Raw genomic sequence first — 15,723 nt, 5'->3', positions numbered from 1 at the left:
AGCAGTCTGGCTTCCTCAACAGGATGGTTTGCTGTCTATTGCCCAGTTAGACTCTAAGCTGCAGGAAGCCTGGCTCAGGTGGTCACTTCTGTATCCCCTGAACGCCTGGAGTTGCTGACTCTGCCATAAGGAGAAAAACCTGCCTGAGAATGAAGCCAATTCAGCGGAAATGGGACTGAGAGATAAGAAATGAGAGCTTCCCAATGGCATGGTAAGACTGCTGGATCCAGCCATGCCTGAGGCCGGAGCTGTGCATGGAATTTTCAGTTACTGTAGTTACTATGTTCCTTTTATCTCATTCAGCTCAACTGGTTCAAAGGTCGTTTCTGGTTGCAACCAAAGAAGCCCTGGCTGACAGATACTGTGTGTCTTTGGTTCCAAGCCTGACTTGGCACTGTCTTTTTCTTGACCACGTGAGATGTGGCTTTGGGTCCTATGAGTCAGATCACAGATTCTGAGGCTGACCAAACCCCCACGTCAGTGTTTGCAGAGCCCTCAGTGGGTCAGATTCTTTCTGTTCATGGGGATGGGTCGAGGTTTCTGAGAGGTGTGGCAGAGGGGGATGGAGACTGCCTGGCTTCAAACCCCAGCCCCTCCCTGACTTGCTATGTGAACTCAGGCAACTTAACCTCTCTGTGCCTCTGTGTGCTTGGGTGTAAAAGAGTTAATATGAACATTCACATCACAGAGTTGTTGTGATGCTGAAATGAATTATTATTAATTTTCTTTTAAGATGAAGCCTCACTCTGTTGCCCAGGCTGGAGTGCAGTGGCGCGATCTTGGCTCACCACAACCTCTGCCTCCTGCATTCAAGTGATTCTCCTGCCTCAGCCTCCTGAGTAGCTTGGATTACAGGTGTGCAGCACCACATCCAGCTGATTTTTGTATTTTTAGTAGAGGCAGGGTTTCACCATGTTAACAGTTTGGTCTTGAACTCCCGACCTCAAGTGATCTGCCTACCTGGGCCTCCCAAAGTGCTGGGATTACTGGTATGAGCCATCGCACCCAGCCTGCAATGAAATATTACGTAGTTCTTTTTTTTTTTTTTTTTTGAGATGGAGTCTTGCTCTGTCACCCAGGCTGGAGTGTAATTGCGTGATCTCTACTCACCACAACCTCTGCCTCCTGGGTTCAAGTGATTCTCCTACTTCAGCCTCCAGAATAGCTGGGATTACAGACGCATGCCACCCCGCCTGGCTAATTTTCTGTATTTTTAGTAGAAATGGGGTTTCAACATGTTGGCCAGGCTGGTCTTGAACTCTTTACTTCGTGATCCGCCTGCCTTAGCCTCCCAAAGTGCTGGGATTACAGGCGTGAGCCACCGTGCCTGGCCTATTACATAGTTCTTAGAGCAGGGTAGGCACTCCACACGCATGGGCTGTCATTACTACAGCTCCTATTCCAGCGGGGATGCTGAGAGCCAAAGACAAGCATGATCTGATGAGGTCAACAGAGAGTCATCGCTTTCTCTGGACTTGAACTCATGCAGCCTGCCTCCTGGAATTCTTGCAATAGGTCCAAGGCAGTGGGAACATGTCAGTCTAGAATTCCACGCTGCACTGTCAATGCCTTTTCAGGAGGAATTCTGCAGCCAGCCCTGTGTGAGTGCTGGGTCTGGGCAAGGGTAGAAGTCAGGCTGAATGAGAATCTCAATAGCAACACATCTGCTTTTCAAAAGACCCATTTGAGCCAGTTCTTCATAATATCCCAGCTGATCCAAGGAAGCTGCTGCCATGAATACCAGCCTGTCTGCTTCCCTGCCCCAGACGTAGCCATTTTTGCTGCCAGAATGTGTCATCTCAAAGGTGAACCCAAGGAGAATGGCTGGCTGAGGGCTGCGGCCCACGTGGTCCTCCAGGAAGGATGGGAGGGAAAAGCGTTTCCATTTGTGCTGCTGCCCGGAGCTGGCTCAGCTGATCCCGGCTGACAACCAGCTGCCTGTGTCGAGGTCCGGGGTTCCTCTCTGACAACCTCCAGCCCCTCTTCAATGACTTCCCAGCCCAGATCAGAAATCCAAGTGCCATTCCCACCCGCTGGTGACACGCGTGTGTGTGCACACATGTACACAGCCCAGCTCCCTGGATTTCCTGGCAGACAGCCCTACCACAATCTGTTTCCACAGGTGCTAATGCTCCTGGCCTCTCCTTCCCCACCAGAGGGGCATAAAATGCATGATATAATTGCTTTCCTTTGGCCCTGCGGTCCACCTGCCAAAATCAAGAGCCACCCGGGGTGTGGCTTGGGTTTTGTTGGCACGCTTGAAGCCCCAAGCAGAGCCCGGAGGCCTCTGTGGGTCCCTGGGAGGTGACACACTTACAGAGAGCCAGCTTCCACGTTGGGGCCCCTCACGTAGAACGGGACCCTGATGTCGAACTCATACGGCATGGACTTCCCCTTCACCAGGCCAAACTGGCCGATGTGGTAGCCGTGGTCAGCAGTGTACACGATGTACGTGTTGTCCAGCTCGCCCGTCTCAACCAGCATGTTGTAAATCTGCAACACAGGCAGGAGGTGGAGGGTGGTGAGGACTGGGTGACCAGCCGCTCCAACCCTGGGTGACAGATGCTTGAGATCTCAGGCCCCATTCCTCCCCTGCTTCAGGTTTTTGCTCAACTTCCCCAGGGGCTGTCCCCTTGATAATGGCACCCTCCTACCTGCTGTCACTCCCTTCCCCGCTCTCCCCTCCACGGTTCTTCATGGCACTTCTCAGCCTCCATCTCATATTTTTTGTGAGATGGAGTTTCGCTCTTGTTGCCCAGGCTGCAGTGCAATGGTACGATCTCGGCTCACTGCAACTTCCACCTCCCGGGTTCAAGCAATTCTCCTGCCTCAGCCTCCCAAACAGCTGGGATTATAGGTGCGTGCCACCACGCCTGGCTAATTTTTGTATTTTCAGTAGAGATGGGGTTTCTCCATGTTGGTCAGGCTGGTCTTGAACTCTTGACCTCAGATGATCCACCCACCTCGGCCTCCCAAAGTGCTGGGATCACAGGTGTGAGCCACGGCGCCCGGCCTCTTTTACTTATTTGTGGATTGTCTGTGTCCCTGCCTTGGCATGCTGCCTCATTAGGGCAGAGACTTTTGTCATCTTGTTCCCTGCCTGCTGTATCCCATGTCACCAGCACTCAATAAATGCTATCGGACGGACGGATGAATGGAAGAAACTGGGATAGTTTCATTCCTGTGGCAGGAGCTTGCAATCCGGAAGGGTAGCGTGTGGCAGAACGTTCTGCGTTGGTGGCCGTGTTAATGTCTGTGCTGTCCGACAGGTGGCCTCCAGCCACCTGAACCTACTAAGCATGTGAAATGAGGCTTGTGTGACAGAGGAACTGACTTTAAATCGTTACCCTATCGAGTTAAATAGCCATGGATAAATGAAATGTGACAATACCCATACAACGGGATATTATCCAGCAATAACAGGGAACGGAGGACTGATTCATGCATCACCAGGGGTGAGCCTTGCACACACGACACTGAGTGAAAGAGGCGGGACACAGAGGCCACAGCAGGTGCAATTCCATTTATAGGAAATGTGCAGAACCAAATCTATAGAGACAGAAAGAGATCACCAGTTGTCTGGGGCTGGGGGGTGAGGGAGATTTAGTGGGCATGGCTAAGGGCTGTGAGGTTTCTCTCTGGGGTAGCCAAAATGCCCTAGCGTGGGTGTGGTGACGGTTATCCAACTCTGGGTATGTGAAAACCACAGAACTGCACACTTTTTAATTGGCTGACTTGTATGGTATGTGAATTACATCCCAGTAAAGCTGTTCAAAAATGTAAATAGCAGGGAAAAAAATGTAAGTAGCATACCTGGCTGCCATACGGGGCAGCACAGATCGAGAATGTTTCATGAACGAAGAGGCTTTTGTCTGGATTGCTCCAAGCCGTTCCCCAGGTCTAGCATGGGGCCTGCCTCTCCATTCTGCCTTTGAGTTCCATTCCTCCAGGAAAAACCTGAAGGGCTGGGAGGTTTCAGGCCAGCCCGGCCACCCGCAGAGGCATGCAGGGGACACCTACCGTCTCCATGGAGTCGTCCACCGACATGAGGGTCTGCAGGCGCTTCCGCTGCAGCATGTTGGTGAATTCCATGTGGATGGGCTTCATGGGCCCCGTGTAGCGCATGATCCAGTGTTTGTCCGGGTTGGGCGCGTAGTTGTAGCTAGGCGTGCTGGTGGGCAAGGACATACCCATCGGTCAGGCTGGGACAGAGTGGACCCAGCCCGGTCCCTGCCAGACCAGCCCAGAGGAGCAGCCTCCCTGTGCTGTGTCTGCAGCTCAGGGCCAGGCGTGCTCCCCTGGTGGGAAAGGGGACACTGGCATGTCAGGGGCTTTTCCAAACCCCATTTCAGTATTTCTCCACGTGTGAGGTATTGACGCGAGAGGCTCCTAAGAGGCACAGCGTGATGGGATCTTGATTGGCAAAGTGAGACTGTGCCGTAGGCTCCCTCAGGCCAAAGTCTCGGCCTGGTGCTAGTCTGTCTCGAACACCTCTCTAGACTTTGCTCATCTCCCTTTTCAAAAAAAGGAAGAAAATCAAGTTCAGAGTGTTCATCAGGAGCCAGCACCCAGCTCGAATTCCGCAGCATGGCTTTGCGTACCTTGTACCTATTTTTGGTAGACGGCACTTGCCTTTGGTGAACGGCAGATTGCAGTTATTGTGGCTAAGGAAGGATCACAGAATATCCTTTTGCAATAGATTTTAGTTTAAAATAATGGAAATTGATTTAAAAAATTAAATAAGTTATAGTTATACGTTCAAGGCCAAAATTGTGAGGAAGGACCTGAACATGTATATTTGGGATATGCCACATTCTCTTTTTTTTTTTTCCATGATCTTGGCTGACTGTAGCCTCCCGAGTAGCTGGGATTATAAGCACCCACCACCACGCCTGGCTAATTTTTGTATTTTTAGTGGAGATGGGGTTTCACCATCTTGGCCAGGCTGGTCTCAAACTCCTGACCTCAGGTAATCCACCTGCCTCAGCCTCCCAAAGTTTTGGAATTACAGGCATGAGCCACTGTGCCTGGCATGCCGCTTAATCTTGCAGCAGGAGTGTGCTGGGCAAAGCTCTGTCTGAGCACCAGGGACATGAGAGACCGAGGGACCCCAGGGCAGCCGGCCATACCAGCTGCTGGGGTACTAGCCCCAGCTCTGTCTCTGGCCAGTTAGTTCCCTCCCAAGGCATCAGTTCCCTCACTTCCTACCCAAGGAGAACACAGTGCCAGCTCCCAGGATGGCTGTGAGCACTGAGGGAGAGGCTATAGGGGAGCCCTTCCAACCACGCCCAGTACATGATGACTGCTCGGGAGAGGTTATCACTGGCGTGTCCCTTTGTCATTAGTAATCACAGGTGACCCCACGGCAGAAGTCAGGTACACTGGGTCTGTCACTCTGTGAGACAGTGGGCAGGTCCTCAAACTTCTCTGACCTTCTATGTTCCCTTGTTAGTCAATGAGACACTAAACTCAGACCAGGGGAGTCATCGTGACCAAACCAAGGGCACTTCCTTGTCACCTCAGCTCATGCTGGGCCCTGCATCTGAGTTACTGAAAACCCAGCATGCGGGGGTCTTCTGGGTGGGGTGCATCACTGACAGAAAGCACTGTTTAAAGTCCCACAAGGCCAGGCACAGTGGCTCATGCCTGTAATCTCAGCACTTTGGGAGGCTGAGGTGGGTGGATCACTTGAGGTCGGGAGTTCGAGACCAGCCTGACCAACATGGAGAAACCTCATCTCTACTAAAAAAGAAAAAAAAAACCTAGCTGGCTGTCATGGCGCGTGCCTATAGTTCCGGCTACTTGGGAGGCTGAGGCAGGAGAATTGCTTGAACCCAGAGGCGGAGGCTGTGGTGAACCGAGATTGCACCAATACACTCCAGCCTGGGCAGCAAAAACAAAACTCCATCTAAAAAAAAAAAAGGCCCCACAAAGCGTGGGTCTCCTCGCCCTGGGCCTGATGATTCTTGAAGACTAGGCTCCCTGCGAATCTTACCCCTCCCTCCAGGCAAGGCTGAAGATAAAGGCTGAGTTTCTACTGCTTTTCACAGGGGTATTCAAGGGGCAAGGAGCTTCCGGGAAGAGGAGGAAAAGCAAGCCTGGTCAGAGCAGGGCACTGACTCGTCTCCCTCTGGCCTGCCACGTCAGGACTTCAGCAGTGTCTCAAATATCACAATCATCCGGGACAGAAACTGTGATGCTGCCGCTGGGTGGCGTGGCAGCTGCGGACACCGTTGCTTTGTAAGGTGGGAGGTGAGTCACTATCTCCAAGACTCCCCCGGACTCGGCTTTCTGAGGCCCTGGCTGATCTGCAGCCTCTCAGCACTAAATCCATCAGGGCTCACACTTCCTTTCATTACCAGAACGGCCAGGCTCCCTGTGGGCCGGCTCTGCCATCTCAGGGCCTGACCCGCCGTGGAGAACATTCCCAGGAACAAGCCCAGCCCCACTCTCAGCTCTCTCCCTCCAAGGAACTGACTGGGGGCTGCTGGGGGCAGCAGTCGGACAGAGATGCTCTCAGAGCCTCACAGTGTGTGGGAAAACTGTTCCCGCAGGCCCAAGGGCCCGGATTCCAGGATGTAATTTCTAGCAATCATCCCTGAACCCACGAGAAGTGAGGCTAAGGTTGGCCCTTGACAACAGTGAGGGGTGAGTTTGTTCGGAGCGTGATGATTTCTGCAGCCCAGGCTCAGGGAGAACGATTTGGAGAAGGACACTGAGGCCAGGAGGCAGCAGAGCCGGGTGGTGCCTGGGGCCGACGCCGGCTTGCTGGTTGCCTGTGTCAAGCCAGGCTCCCCCAGGGAGGATGTGGGCATGTTCCCATGGGCCCAGCTGCCTGTTCAACAAAGATCTGAAAACCTCACCTCCTCCAGCATCCGAGGAATGTCTGGGGGGTTCACAAAAGGGCGTGAAGGAGAACATCCCCCTTCCTTTCCGCTGGGGGGAACAGCAGGAAGAGGGTGGTGTCCTCACAGCCTCCTCCACCACGTGTCTGGGGCCGTCAGCAGCAGCCCTGACGTCCCTTGAAGCCACAATCAGCGCACTTTGAAGGGAAGCTTGGAGGGCTGGTGGGGTGTCTGTGGGCATGTCTGTGTGTATCTCTGTGTCTCTGCCTATGTCTGTTTGCACGTTTGTATGTCTGTGTGTGTATCTGTAACTGTGTTTTTTTTTTTTTTTTTTGAAGGGGTTTCGCTCTTGTTACCCAGGCTGGAGTGCAATGGCGCGATCTTGGCTCACCGCAACCTCTGCCTCCCGGGTTCAGGCAATTCTCCTGCCCCAGCCTTCTGAGTCGCTGGGATTACAGGCACGCGCCACCATGCCCAGCTAATTTTTTGTATTTTTAGTAGAGACGGGGTTTCACCATGTTGACCAGGATGGTCTCGATCTCTTGACCTCGTGATCCACCCGCCTCGGCCTCCCACAGTGCTGGGATTACAGGCTTGAGCCACCGCGCCTGGCCAACTGTGTATTTTTGTATGTGTGTCTGCAGGCGTGTGTTTCCTTTGTTTTTTAAGAGACACGGTCTTACTCTGTTACTTAGGCTGGAGTGCAGCGGTACAATCTTAGCTCACTGCAGCCTCAACCTCCCGGGCTCAAGTGATCCTCCCACTTCAGCCTTTCCAGTAGCTGGGACTACAGGCGTGCACCTGGCTAATTTTAAATTTTCTGTAGGGAAAAGACCCCATTAGACTCGAGGCAGAAGCAAAAAGCCTCAGCCTATTTCCATATAAATAATGAAGAAGATAGTAACTAGAAATATAACCGTGGTAGTTATTATTCATATGTGATCTTAATTCTTTTACTAATGCCTCTCAGGTCAGAAGTGTGAACCTGGGGTGACGCTGTGAAATGAATGACACTAAGGCAAGATGCTCTAAGCCCTCTGTCACGCCCGCGTAAGGGCTGCTGGAGGGTGCCTTGGCTGTGCGGCAGTGCCAGCCCTCGGAAAGCGCCCGCTGTTTAGCCAGTTAGGGAAGGAGCTGTCCAAAATGACTGAGACGTCTCCTTCCCTGGAGGAGTTAGGAGAAAACTCCGCTTCTCCAAACTCTTGTGGCAAGGCCTGCTGGCCGTCAGGGAGGCCCGCAGACATCCGGGGTTAACCTTCTCTACGTGATGCTGTGCTTCAGTGCTCATATTCCATGTCTACTCTCATGTTCCACTTCTGCACCTGGTTCCTTTTGTCTTAGAAAAGATAATCAGTAGCAGTAATACAAATCTTAATGTTTTAGTTCTTTCTTGATAAGTATGGAAAAGGTGCTGATGCATTATGCTCCTTACTTCACTTCGGGTCCCAGAAATTCCTGAGCCCCTACCTGAATGACATGTGATGTACTTGACCCTATCACTGCCAGCCCTATCTATCCTGCCCCCAGCCTCCGACCACCAAGACCATGCCCTACCTACCCTGTCCCCAGATTTGCAACTCAGTAAGAGTGAGAGCGTCCAGGCATTCCAGGCCACCGCAGGTCTCCGTGATCTGGGTAGCAGTGGACCCCTGGGCCCAAACTCTCTTTTCTCGATCTTTGTGTTTTGTGCCTTTTATTGCTACAATTTCTTGTCTCTGCACCAGCCGGGAGGGGTTCACAGAACCATGCAGGACTGGACCCTACAATTTTCTGTAGAGACAGGCCCCTATGTTGCCCAGGCTGCTTGTGTTTCCTTGTGTGTGTGTGCTTGTGTGGCATGTCCCTGTGTGCTTGTGTGTGTCTGTGTTTGCACGTCTTTGTGTGTGTCTGCATGTACGTTATTGTGTATGTGTGGGGGGTGGGAATGGTGCAGGGCCCTGGGGTCTGTGGGATGGATGGTTCCACCATCTACCAGCTTTGCCACAGTCCACAAGGCCTGCCCCAGGACCGGGCATGAGGCTGGCTTTCTAGGGCAGAGACAGGATAGGAGACCCTACAGAAAGCTGTAGTGCTCGAACTGCGTCCCGACCCTCTTCACCCCTTCTTGACTGTCATCATTAAGCATCCCAGCTGCAGAACTCCCTTTTTTGGTTTCTGTTGGAAATTATACCCCAGAGATAAGAGAGCCTTCCAAACATGCCCCTAATAAGGCAAAAGGGGCTTCACGTAAGAGCAGAGAGCGTTCATTTCCAATTTCTGCAATTTTCATTTCAAAGGGAAAATAAACCAGCAAGCAATGTCAAACAATTTCATCACAAAATTCCGGCGCTGCTTGCTGCTGCTTGGGGTGAAGCGGGCACCTCTTTTAAAGGAGATGCTGCCGAAGCAAAGCGTCTCTTCCCCCACCCACGGCTTCTCCCTTAGATGGGATTGAGTGGCCTCCACCCCCTGCCGGGATGAGCTGTAAGTGGGGGTGGGGGAGGCTGGCCTTCTAGGGTGGAAAGGAGTGGGCTTGGATTTGGAGGGGGAGCCAGACAGTCAGATGTGCACAGCAGCAATGCTGCAGCCCCTGGGACCCAGCTCATCATCTGTCAAAGCCTCCTCCCCAGAGACCAAGGGATGTGGAGGTGAACATAGTGCCTTCGGTCTCTCTCTGAGCTGCTTTGACTGCTGTCAAAAAGTAATTACAGGAGGGGCTTGAGGAGGGCAATGTATTCGACTGTAATGAAGCTAAACACCCTGAATATTCAGGCAGATTCCAAACCACCCCATCCTTGTGGCCCCAGAATGTCAGAGCAAGGGCTGTGGAGTCACTGCTAAGCAGGGGGTGGTGGGAGGCAGAGAAGCAGAACTTTCCAGAAAGTTTCCCAGCCAGCTGGATGGAGAACTGCAGGGGTGGGCAGACATGGGAAGTGGAAGAGAGGACTGGACTGGAATCTTGGCTCTGCCATTTAGAGTTGGGTGACCTCAGGTAAGTCACCTCACCTCTCTGTGCCTCAGTTTCCTCATCTGTAAAGTGGGAACAGCAAGTGTGACAGGCAGCCTCCGAGATGGCTCTCAGTGATCCCTACTTCCTGGCCTTCACACCCCTGTGTAGACCCACACACTGTAGGAGGACTGGTCTGTGTGACCAACAGAACATGGCGGAGCGATGGTGCCACTTCCGAGCTTAGGTTGTAAAAGTGACTGGCTTCCTTCTTGGCCTCACTCTCTGATCATTTGCTCTGGGCGTGGCCAGCTATCGAGTGAGGACACTCAAACAGCCCTATGGACAGAGGCCCATGTGGCCAGGTGCAGCCATGGGACTGAGCCCTGGTCAACCCTCAGGTGACTGCAGCCCCAGCTGACACCTTGATTGCAACCTCAGGAGATCTTGGGCCAGAGCCTCAGAAGAGCCACCCCCAGGCACTGCGATAATTCGTGTTTGTTACTTTAAGCTGCTAGATTCTGGGATGATTTGTTACATGACAATAGATAACTGGCACCCCACGGCCCATGATGAGTATTCCGTAACTGGACACCATGTGAAGGACTTAGCACAGCACCTGCTACAGAGCCCACGACTCAATAAATGGTGGCAGATAGTCTGGTACAGCTCTAGACCCCCTCCTCAAAAGAATGTTTTTAGGTGTCTGAAATAAAATACACATGGCATTAAAAGGAAGCCTATTCCTCACAGTTCCATCCACAGACATCTTGGTGGGAGGCCATGTATCCCAAGTTAAAAACTCTCCAGCCTTGGTCTGTTGGCCAGGTTGTCTGGAGTTGTATCCCAGTTTCACCATGGACAAGCAGTGTGTGCTTGGGGTCTTTAAACCAGGAGGATTAGAGAGAAAACATAGTTAAGTCACTGTGGTGATGTTACCGTTACTAAGGCCTCCCCCTCCCCCTTCATGCTAAGCAGAGCCTCTGGCAGGCAGAGTGCTGAGGCTTACATGTGCTGAGATGCGTTGGGGAAGAGGCATGAATACTGTGGGGCTGAATCCTCGGGGCCGTGGGGGGCTGCATGGCTGATGACCATGAGGACTGGCCTGTGCGGGTACATCTTCTTGGACGTGCGGAAGAAGCTCACGCTGTCGTTGGTGATGAGGTCTGTGAGGTAATCCTGGGGAGTGGGGAGAGACAGGAGAACAGGTGAGGAGCCGGGTATTCATACTGGTGTCTGCTATGTGCCAGGCACTGTGCTAGGCTTTGGGGACATAACAGTGAACAAAACAATCCCTGCCCTCATGGAGCTGACAGTCTCGGGAGCAAACAGACAAGAAATAAGCAAAATAAATGGAATGCCAAACAAATGATGCAAATGGTGCTAAGCTCATTAGAGATAAAGCAGAGAAGTGGGTAGGGAGGACAGGGCAGGAACTGCAATATATCATTCATGATAGATATTAAAATAATAGGCTGGGTGGGATGGCTCACACCTGTGATCTGCACTTTGGGAGGCTGAGGTGGGTGGATCACCAGAGGTCAGGAGTTTGAGACCAGCCTGGCCAACATGGTAAAACCCACCTCTACTAAAAATACAAAATTAGGTAGGCATGGTGGTAGGCACCTTTAAGCCCAGCTACTCAGAAGGCTGAGGCATGAGAATCACTTGAACACAGGAGGTGGAGGCTGCAGTGAGTCGAGATTGTGCCACTGGACTCCAGTATTGGTGACAAAGTAAGACTCTGACTCAAAAAAAAAAAAAAAGATATTAAAAGAACAATAGCCAACACTATTGAGTGCTTATGATGTGCCAAGGACTGTTCTGTGTTTACCTGTATTTGCTCACTTAATTCTTATGTAATTATAGAAAGTAGGTATGATAATAATCCTTATTTTACAGAACAGGAAATTAAGGTACACAGAAGTTTAGTAAATTGCTCAATGGTACACAGCTAGTAAATGCTGGACCCAGCACTCCTAAGTCTTGGCTCCTAAGTCTGAAGTTTTTTCAAGGCTCTGGGGACACTGTCATGCAGGGTAGGTATATCCCTAAGTTCCTGGGGTGCCTATGCTGGGGCAGGAACAGATACATGTGTAAATAAAGAACCAAGGTAGTTAAAAGGTGTGATAGATGAAGGAAATATTATAAAACAGAGAGCTGTAACAAAAAGGCACATATTTTAGCTGGGGCAGTCAAGGAGGGAAACTCTGAGGAGGTGACATTTCAGTTGAGACCTGAATGATAAGGAGCTGGGCATAGGAAGATCTACATCACTGGATTTTGCCAGAGTACCCTGGAGAGCTTTCTGATACCTAGGACCCCGAGATTCTGACTGGATTGGCCTGCAGTTTGGCCCAGGTATCAGACTTTTAAAAAACTCTCCAGGGGATTCTAATGTGTATTCAGGATTGAGAATCACTGATCCAGGGGAAGAGTTCCAGGAAGAGATAACATAGCTCTGAGGCAGGAATGAGATTGCAACCGGTCCTAGAAATAGAAAAGAGGGCATATGGCAACTGGCTCCTTGGAAAGAGGGTAAAATGTCAGAGGGTAAAATGCAGAGATGATACAAGAAGCAGCACAAAAAAAGGGATGGGGATGCAGCAAAGTCTCCAGGAAAGGAACTGACTTACATATTGGGCAAGAGAAGAGAAGAGTTGGAGGAAAAGTAAATGGTCAGAACTGGAGGCTTTAAAAGCTCAGCTAAGAAGTTGTGATTTGCCTAAACTTTGGTCAGGATCTTGGTCAATTATCTAGACTGAAGTGCAGTGGTGAAATCATGGCTCACTGCAGCCTCCATCTCCCAGGCTCAAGTGATCCTCCCACATTACTGGATTACAGGCATGAGCCACAGCACCCATACAACTCTTCCTGAACTTAGTAAATCTTTAGCTGCTAATCTTTCTTGAAGGTAACGGGTTCTTGAAATTTACCCTCTGCTAGAAAGCAGCTCTGCCCAAGACAATCACTCAAAAAGTGATTATTTTTGAGAAAAAAAGGTGAAGAGGCGGCTACACCTTCTACCCTGAAGTATACAACATATATACATACTATGATTTATTCGTACATCTACAGACACTCTTTCAGGTATACTCATCCACCACATCTATATGTGCAAGAAGGGTCACTGCAATATTGTTTATAAGACAAAAACATTGCAGTGACCAGGAGGATGTATGTATAATAATATACATGTATATATATTATACACACACATACATATTAAAGACAGGGTCTTGCTCTGTCGCTTAGGCTGGAGTACAGTGGCACAATCATGGCTCAGTGTAACCGTGAGGTCCTCAGCTCAAGTGATCCTCCTGCCTCAGCCTTCTGACTAGCTAGAACTATACACATGTGCCACCACACCCGGCTAATTTTTCCATTTTATTTTTTATTTTGTAGAGAGACAGGTTCTCTACAAAGAGAGTCTTGAGTGTCTAACAGTGGTTAGCCCAAGTGGATACAGCTAGCAAGTGGTTGCCCAGGCTGATCTCCAACTCCTGGTCTCAAGCAATCCTCCTGCCTCAGCCTCCCAAAGTGTCGGTATTAAGGCATAAGCCAACACACCTGGTGGCGTTGCTGCCATACTGTGCAATGCTACACAGACATTAAAAAGGCAGTTAGATTTGTAGTTACTTATATGTAAAGTTGCCCAAGATACATGGTTAAGGGTAAGAGCAAGCAATAGAGTCAAACCCAGAAACATTCTGTTTTTTTGTGGTGGCAGAGGGAAGGGAGGATGAAGAGGAGAAACCAAATTCTAACCTCGTATATTTTTCAGCATCAAGGAAAAATCTGGAAGGATAGATATCAAAAATGCTTATTGAAGACTGGGAAAGGGGGAGAGAAGCAGAGAAAGTCACTTGCTACTTTATGTATTGCTCCTTGAATATTGTTTATGGATTAATTTTGGGGAGTAAAAACAATTTTATAAGGGGGCTCTATAGAATTTATTACATAAAATAATATGTTACATAAATCAAAGAGCTGCTGGTATAGTTTTGGAACATGATCTAAAGGTATTAGAAAAGTTCTTAAAACAACAAAGGTAACTTACAGTGGATGGTGCAAAGCTCTACCTTGAAATCAACAGTCAGGGCCTGAAGGGGTCAAGTCAGAAAATGGCATGAGAACGAGGTGGAACCACCAGTAGACACTTGCTGCCACCCACCAGTGGGGTGGGGTGGGAAGCCACCATTGCTCTTCATAATAGACTCATCTTCACTACTTCATCTTGGAACTATATGACTGTTTGGCCGTGGTTAAACTTTTTAAAAAACAAAGCTACCATTAACCTCCATTCCTAGGAGAGGATACTCAATGGGATTATAAAGCAGTGAGAAAGGGCAGAGCTACGTGGATGAACATGAATCAAACATGGATAAATCTTACAATGTTATATTGGGTGAGAACAGCAGGTCGTGGAAAGACGTGTATGGTATGCTATCATTTATAAAAGGTCTAAGGACATACACACAGCATCGTACGTTGTTTGAGATATCTGCATATAGGATGAAAGAATCAGGGCATATGTGGGAAGAAGCTCCAGGATACCGGCTACCTTCAGGGAAGGGTTCAGGCCAGGGGAGGAGTGAGACCTAGGAGGGTAGGTCAGGGGCTCCCACAGTCTCGTGTGGAAGTGTGTATGGGGTGATTATGGTACCTGCCTCTCAAGACTGGCAGGCGGGTTGAAGTGCTGAGAGATGTGAAGCTCTTGCCAATATGTCCTGTGCACAGCCAGCTCTCTGTCACCGTTCAGCTAAGAATTGGGACTGTCTTGGTGGCTGGGCAGTTTCTCCATGTATGAGAGCTCCCCTCCTTATCCATCCTTCTCAATGGCCACTCCTCGGCTAAGTCTTCCCCAGTCTCTGCTGACTCCGTGGGACCCCTACAATCCCTATATGACACACCTGCCTCCAAAGCTGCCACCCTGCTCCGCTGGTGGGCAGTTAGTGCTGGGCTGGTCAACACAGCTGTCCATCCCTGCAGCCACAGGGCTTCAGCCACAGGGGCCTGGACCAGAGTGGTGGGGGGTGACATCCAGTGATGCTTGGGGACAGTCAGGACACAGCCACTGAGTGGGTGCAGGTTACTGGAGGGGCAGGTGACCCCCATTCCCTGTTGGTCTCTAGTTTGGGCAGCTAGGGGAAGGGTACAGGGAAGGGCCTGGGCTGGTGGAAAGTCCAAGTTGAGATATGAGCAAGCTGCGTTTGGGGTGCCCAGGGTGAGCCACAAGGAAGGATTCTGAAATTCAGAGCTGTGAGCAGAAGGATGAGACGAGTGGGGGCCACGTAGGCACCAGGCACGTTTTCCAGAACCTGGCGTCCGGGAGTCAGGCTCTCCCTGGGTACTCCTGGCCTACGCAGCTCCATGGAGCTGGGAAGCCACAGCTGGGACCCCCAGGTGCATCCCGCCCCCTCTGGCACCCTCTGAGCCTCAGGTGATTCCTGGAGGCATCCACAGTCTTCACTGACTGAGCAGCCATGTCTGCAGAGACTGCTAGCTTTGGACCTGGACAAAAGCGTGTTTCCCTCAAGTGGGCACTCAGCACCGTTTCCTTCCAAGGCTGAGGCAGTGTGTGTGGGCAGCGGTGGCTCCACGGGCTCCAGAAAACTCGTGATGAACATAGGCTCTTAGTATTACCAAGTATCTTAGCTCAGTGACCGTCACAGCAACTTTGACAAATGGACATTGGACCCATTTTACAGATAAGGAAGTGAGGTCCCAAAGCGAGTAAGCCATGCATCCAGAGTTCGAGCCAAGGCCTTTGTGTTTTTGGGTCAGGCCCATCTCCACCCCTCCACAAACAAAATTATTGTTGAGAAGCATCCACAGTGGTTTAGAGCAGAGATGCACAAGCGGATCCTGTAGAGGGCTGGGCAGTAAATATTTCAGGCTTTGCAGGCCCCATGTCTCAGGTGCAACTACTCATTACTGCCATTGTGGCTT

The 15,723-nt window shown here is 50.7% G+C and overlaps 1 protein-coding gene across 5 annotated transcripts in view; it reads right to left on the bottom strand.

The window, feature by feature from the left end:
* Positions 1-15,723, bottom strand: part of SULF2 (sulfatase 2) — a 128,710-nt gene that overhangs the window by 20,329 nt on the left and 92,658 nt on the right. For all 5 annotated transcript variants that reach the window (XM_032256063.1, XM_032256064.1, XM_032256065.1 and 2 more), the window contains exons 5-7: positions 10,781-10,950; positions 4,021-4,171; positions 2,318-2,493 (exon numbers count right to left, since the gene is read on the bottom strand). In XM_032256063.1, coding sequence (XP_032111954.1) covers positions 2,318-2,493; positions 4,021-4,171; positions 10,781-10,950 — 497 coding nt within the window. The remainder of the gene's footprint in view (positions 1-2,317; positions 2,494-4,020; positions 4,172-10,780; positions 10,951-15,723) is intronic.

This window comes from Sapajus apella, unplaced genomic scaffold (genome assembly GCF_009761245.1).
Source record: "Sapajus apella isolate SASKATOON/1434 unplaced genomic scaffold, GSC_monkey_1.0 scaffold92, whole genome shotgun sequence".
Taxonomy (NCBI): Eukaryota; Metazoa; Chordata; class Mammalia; order Primates; family Cebidae; genus Sapajus; species Sapajus apella.
This window is presented reverse-complemented; position numbering and strand designations above follow the sequence as displayed.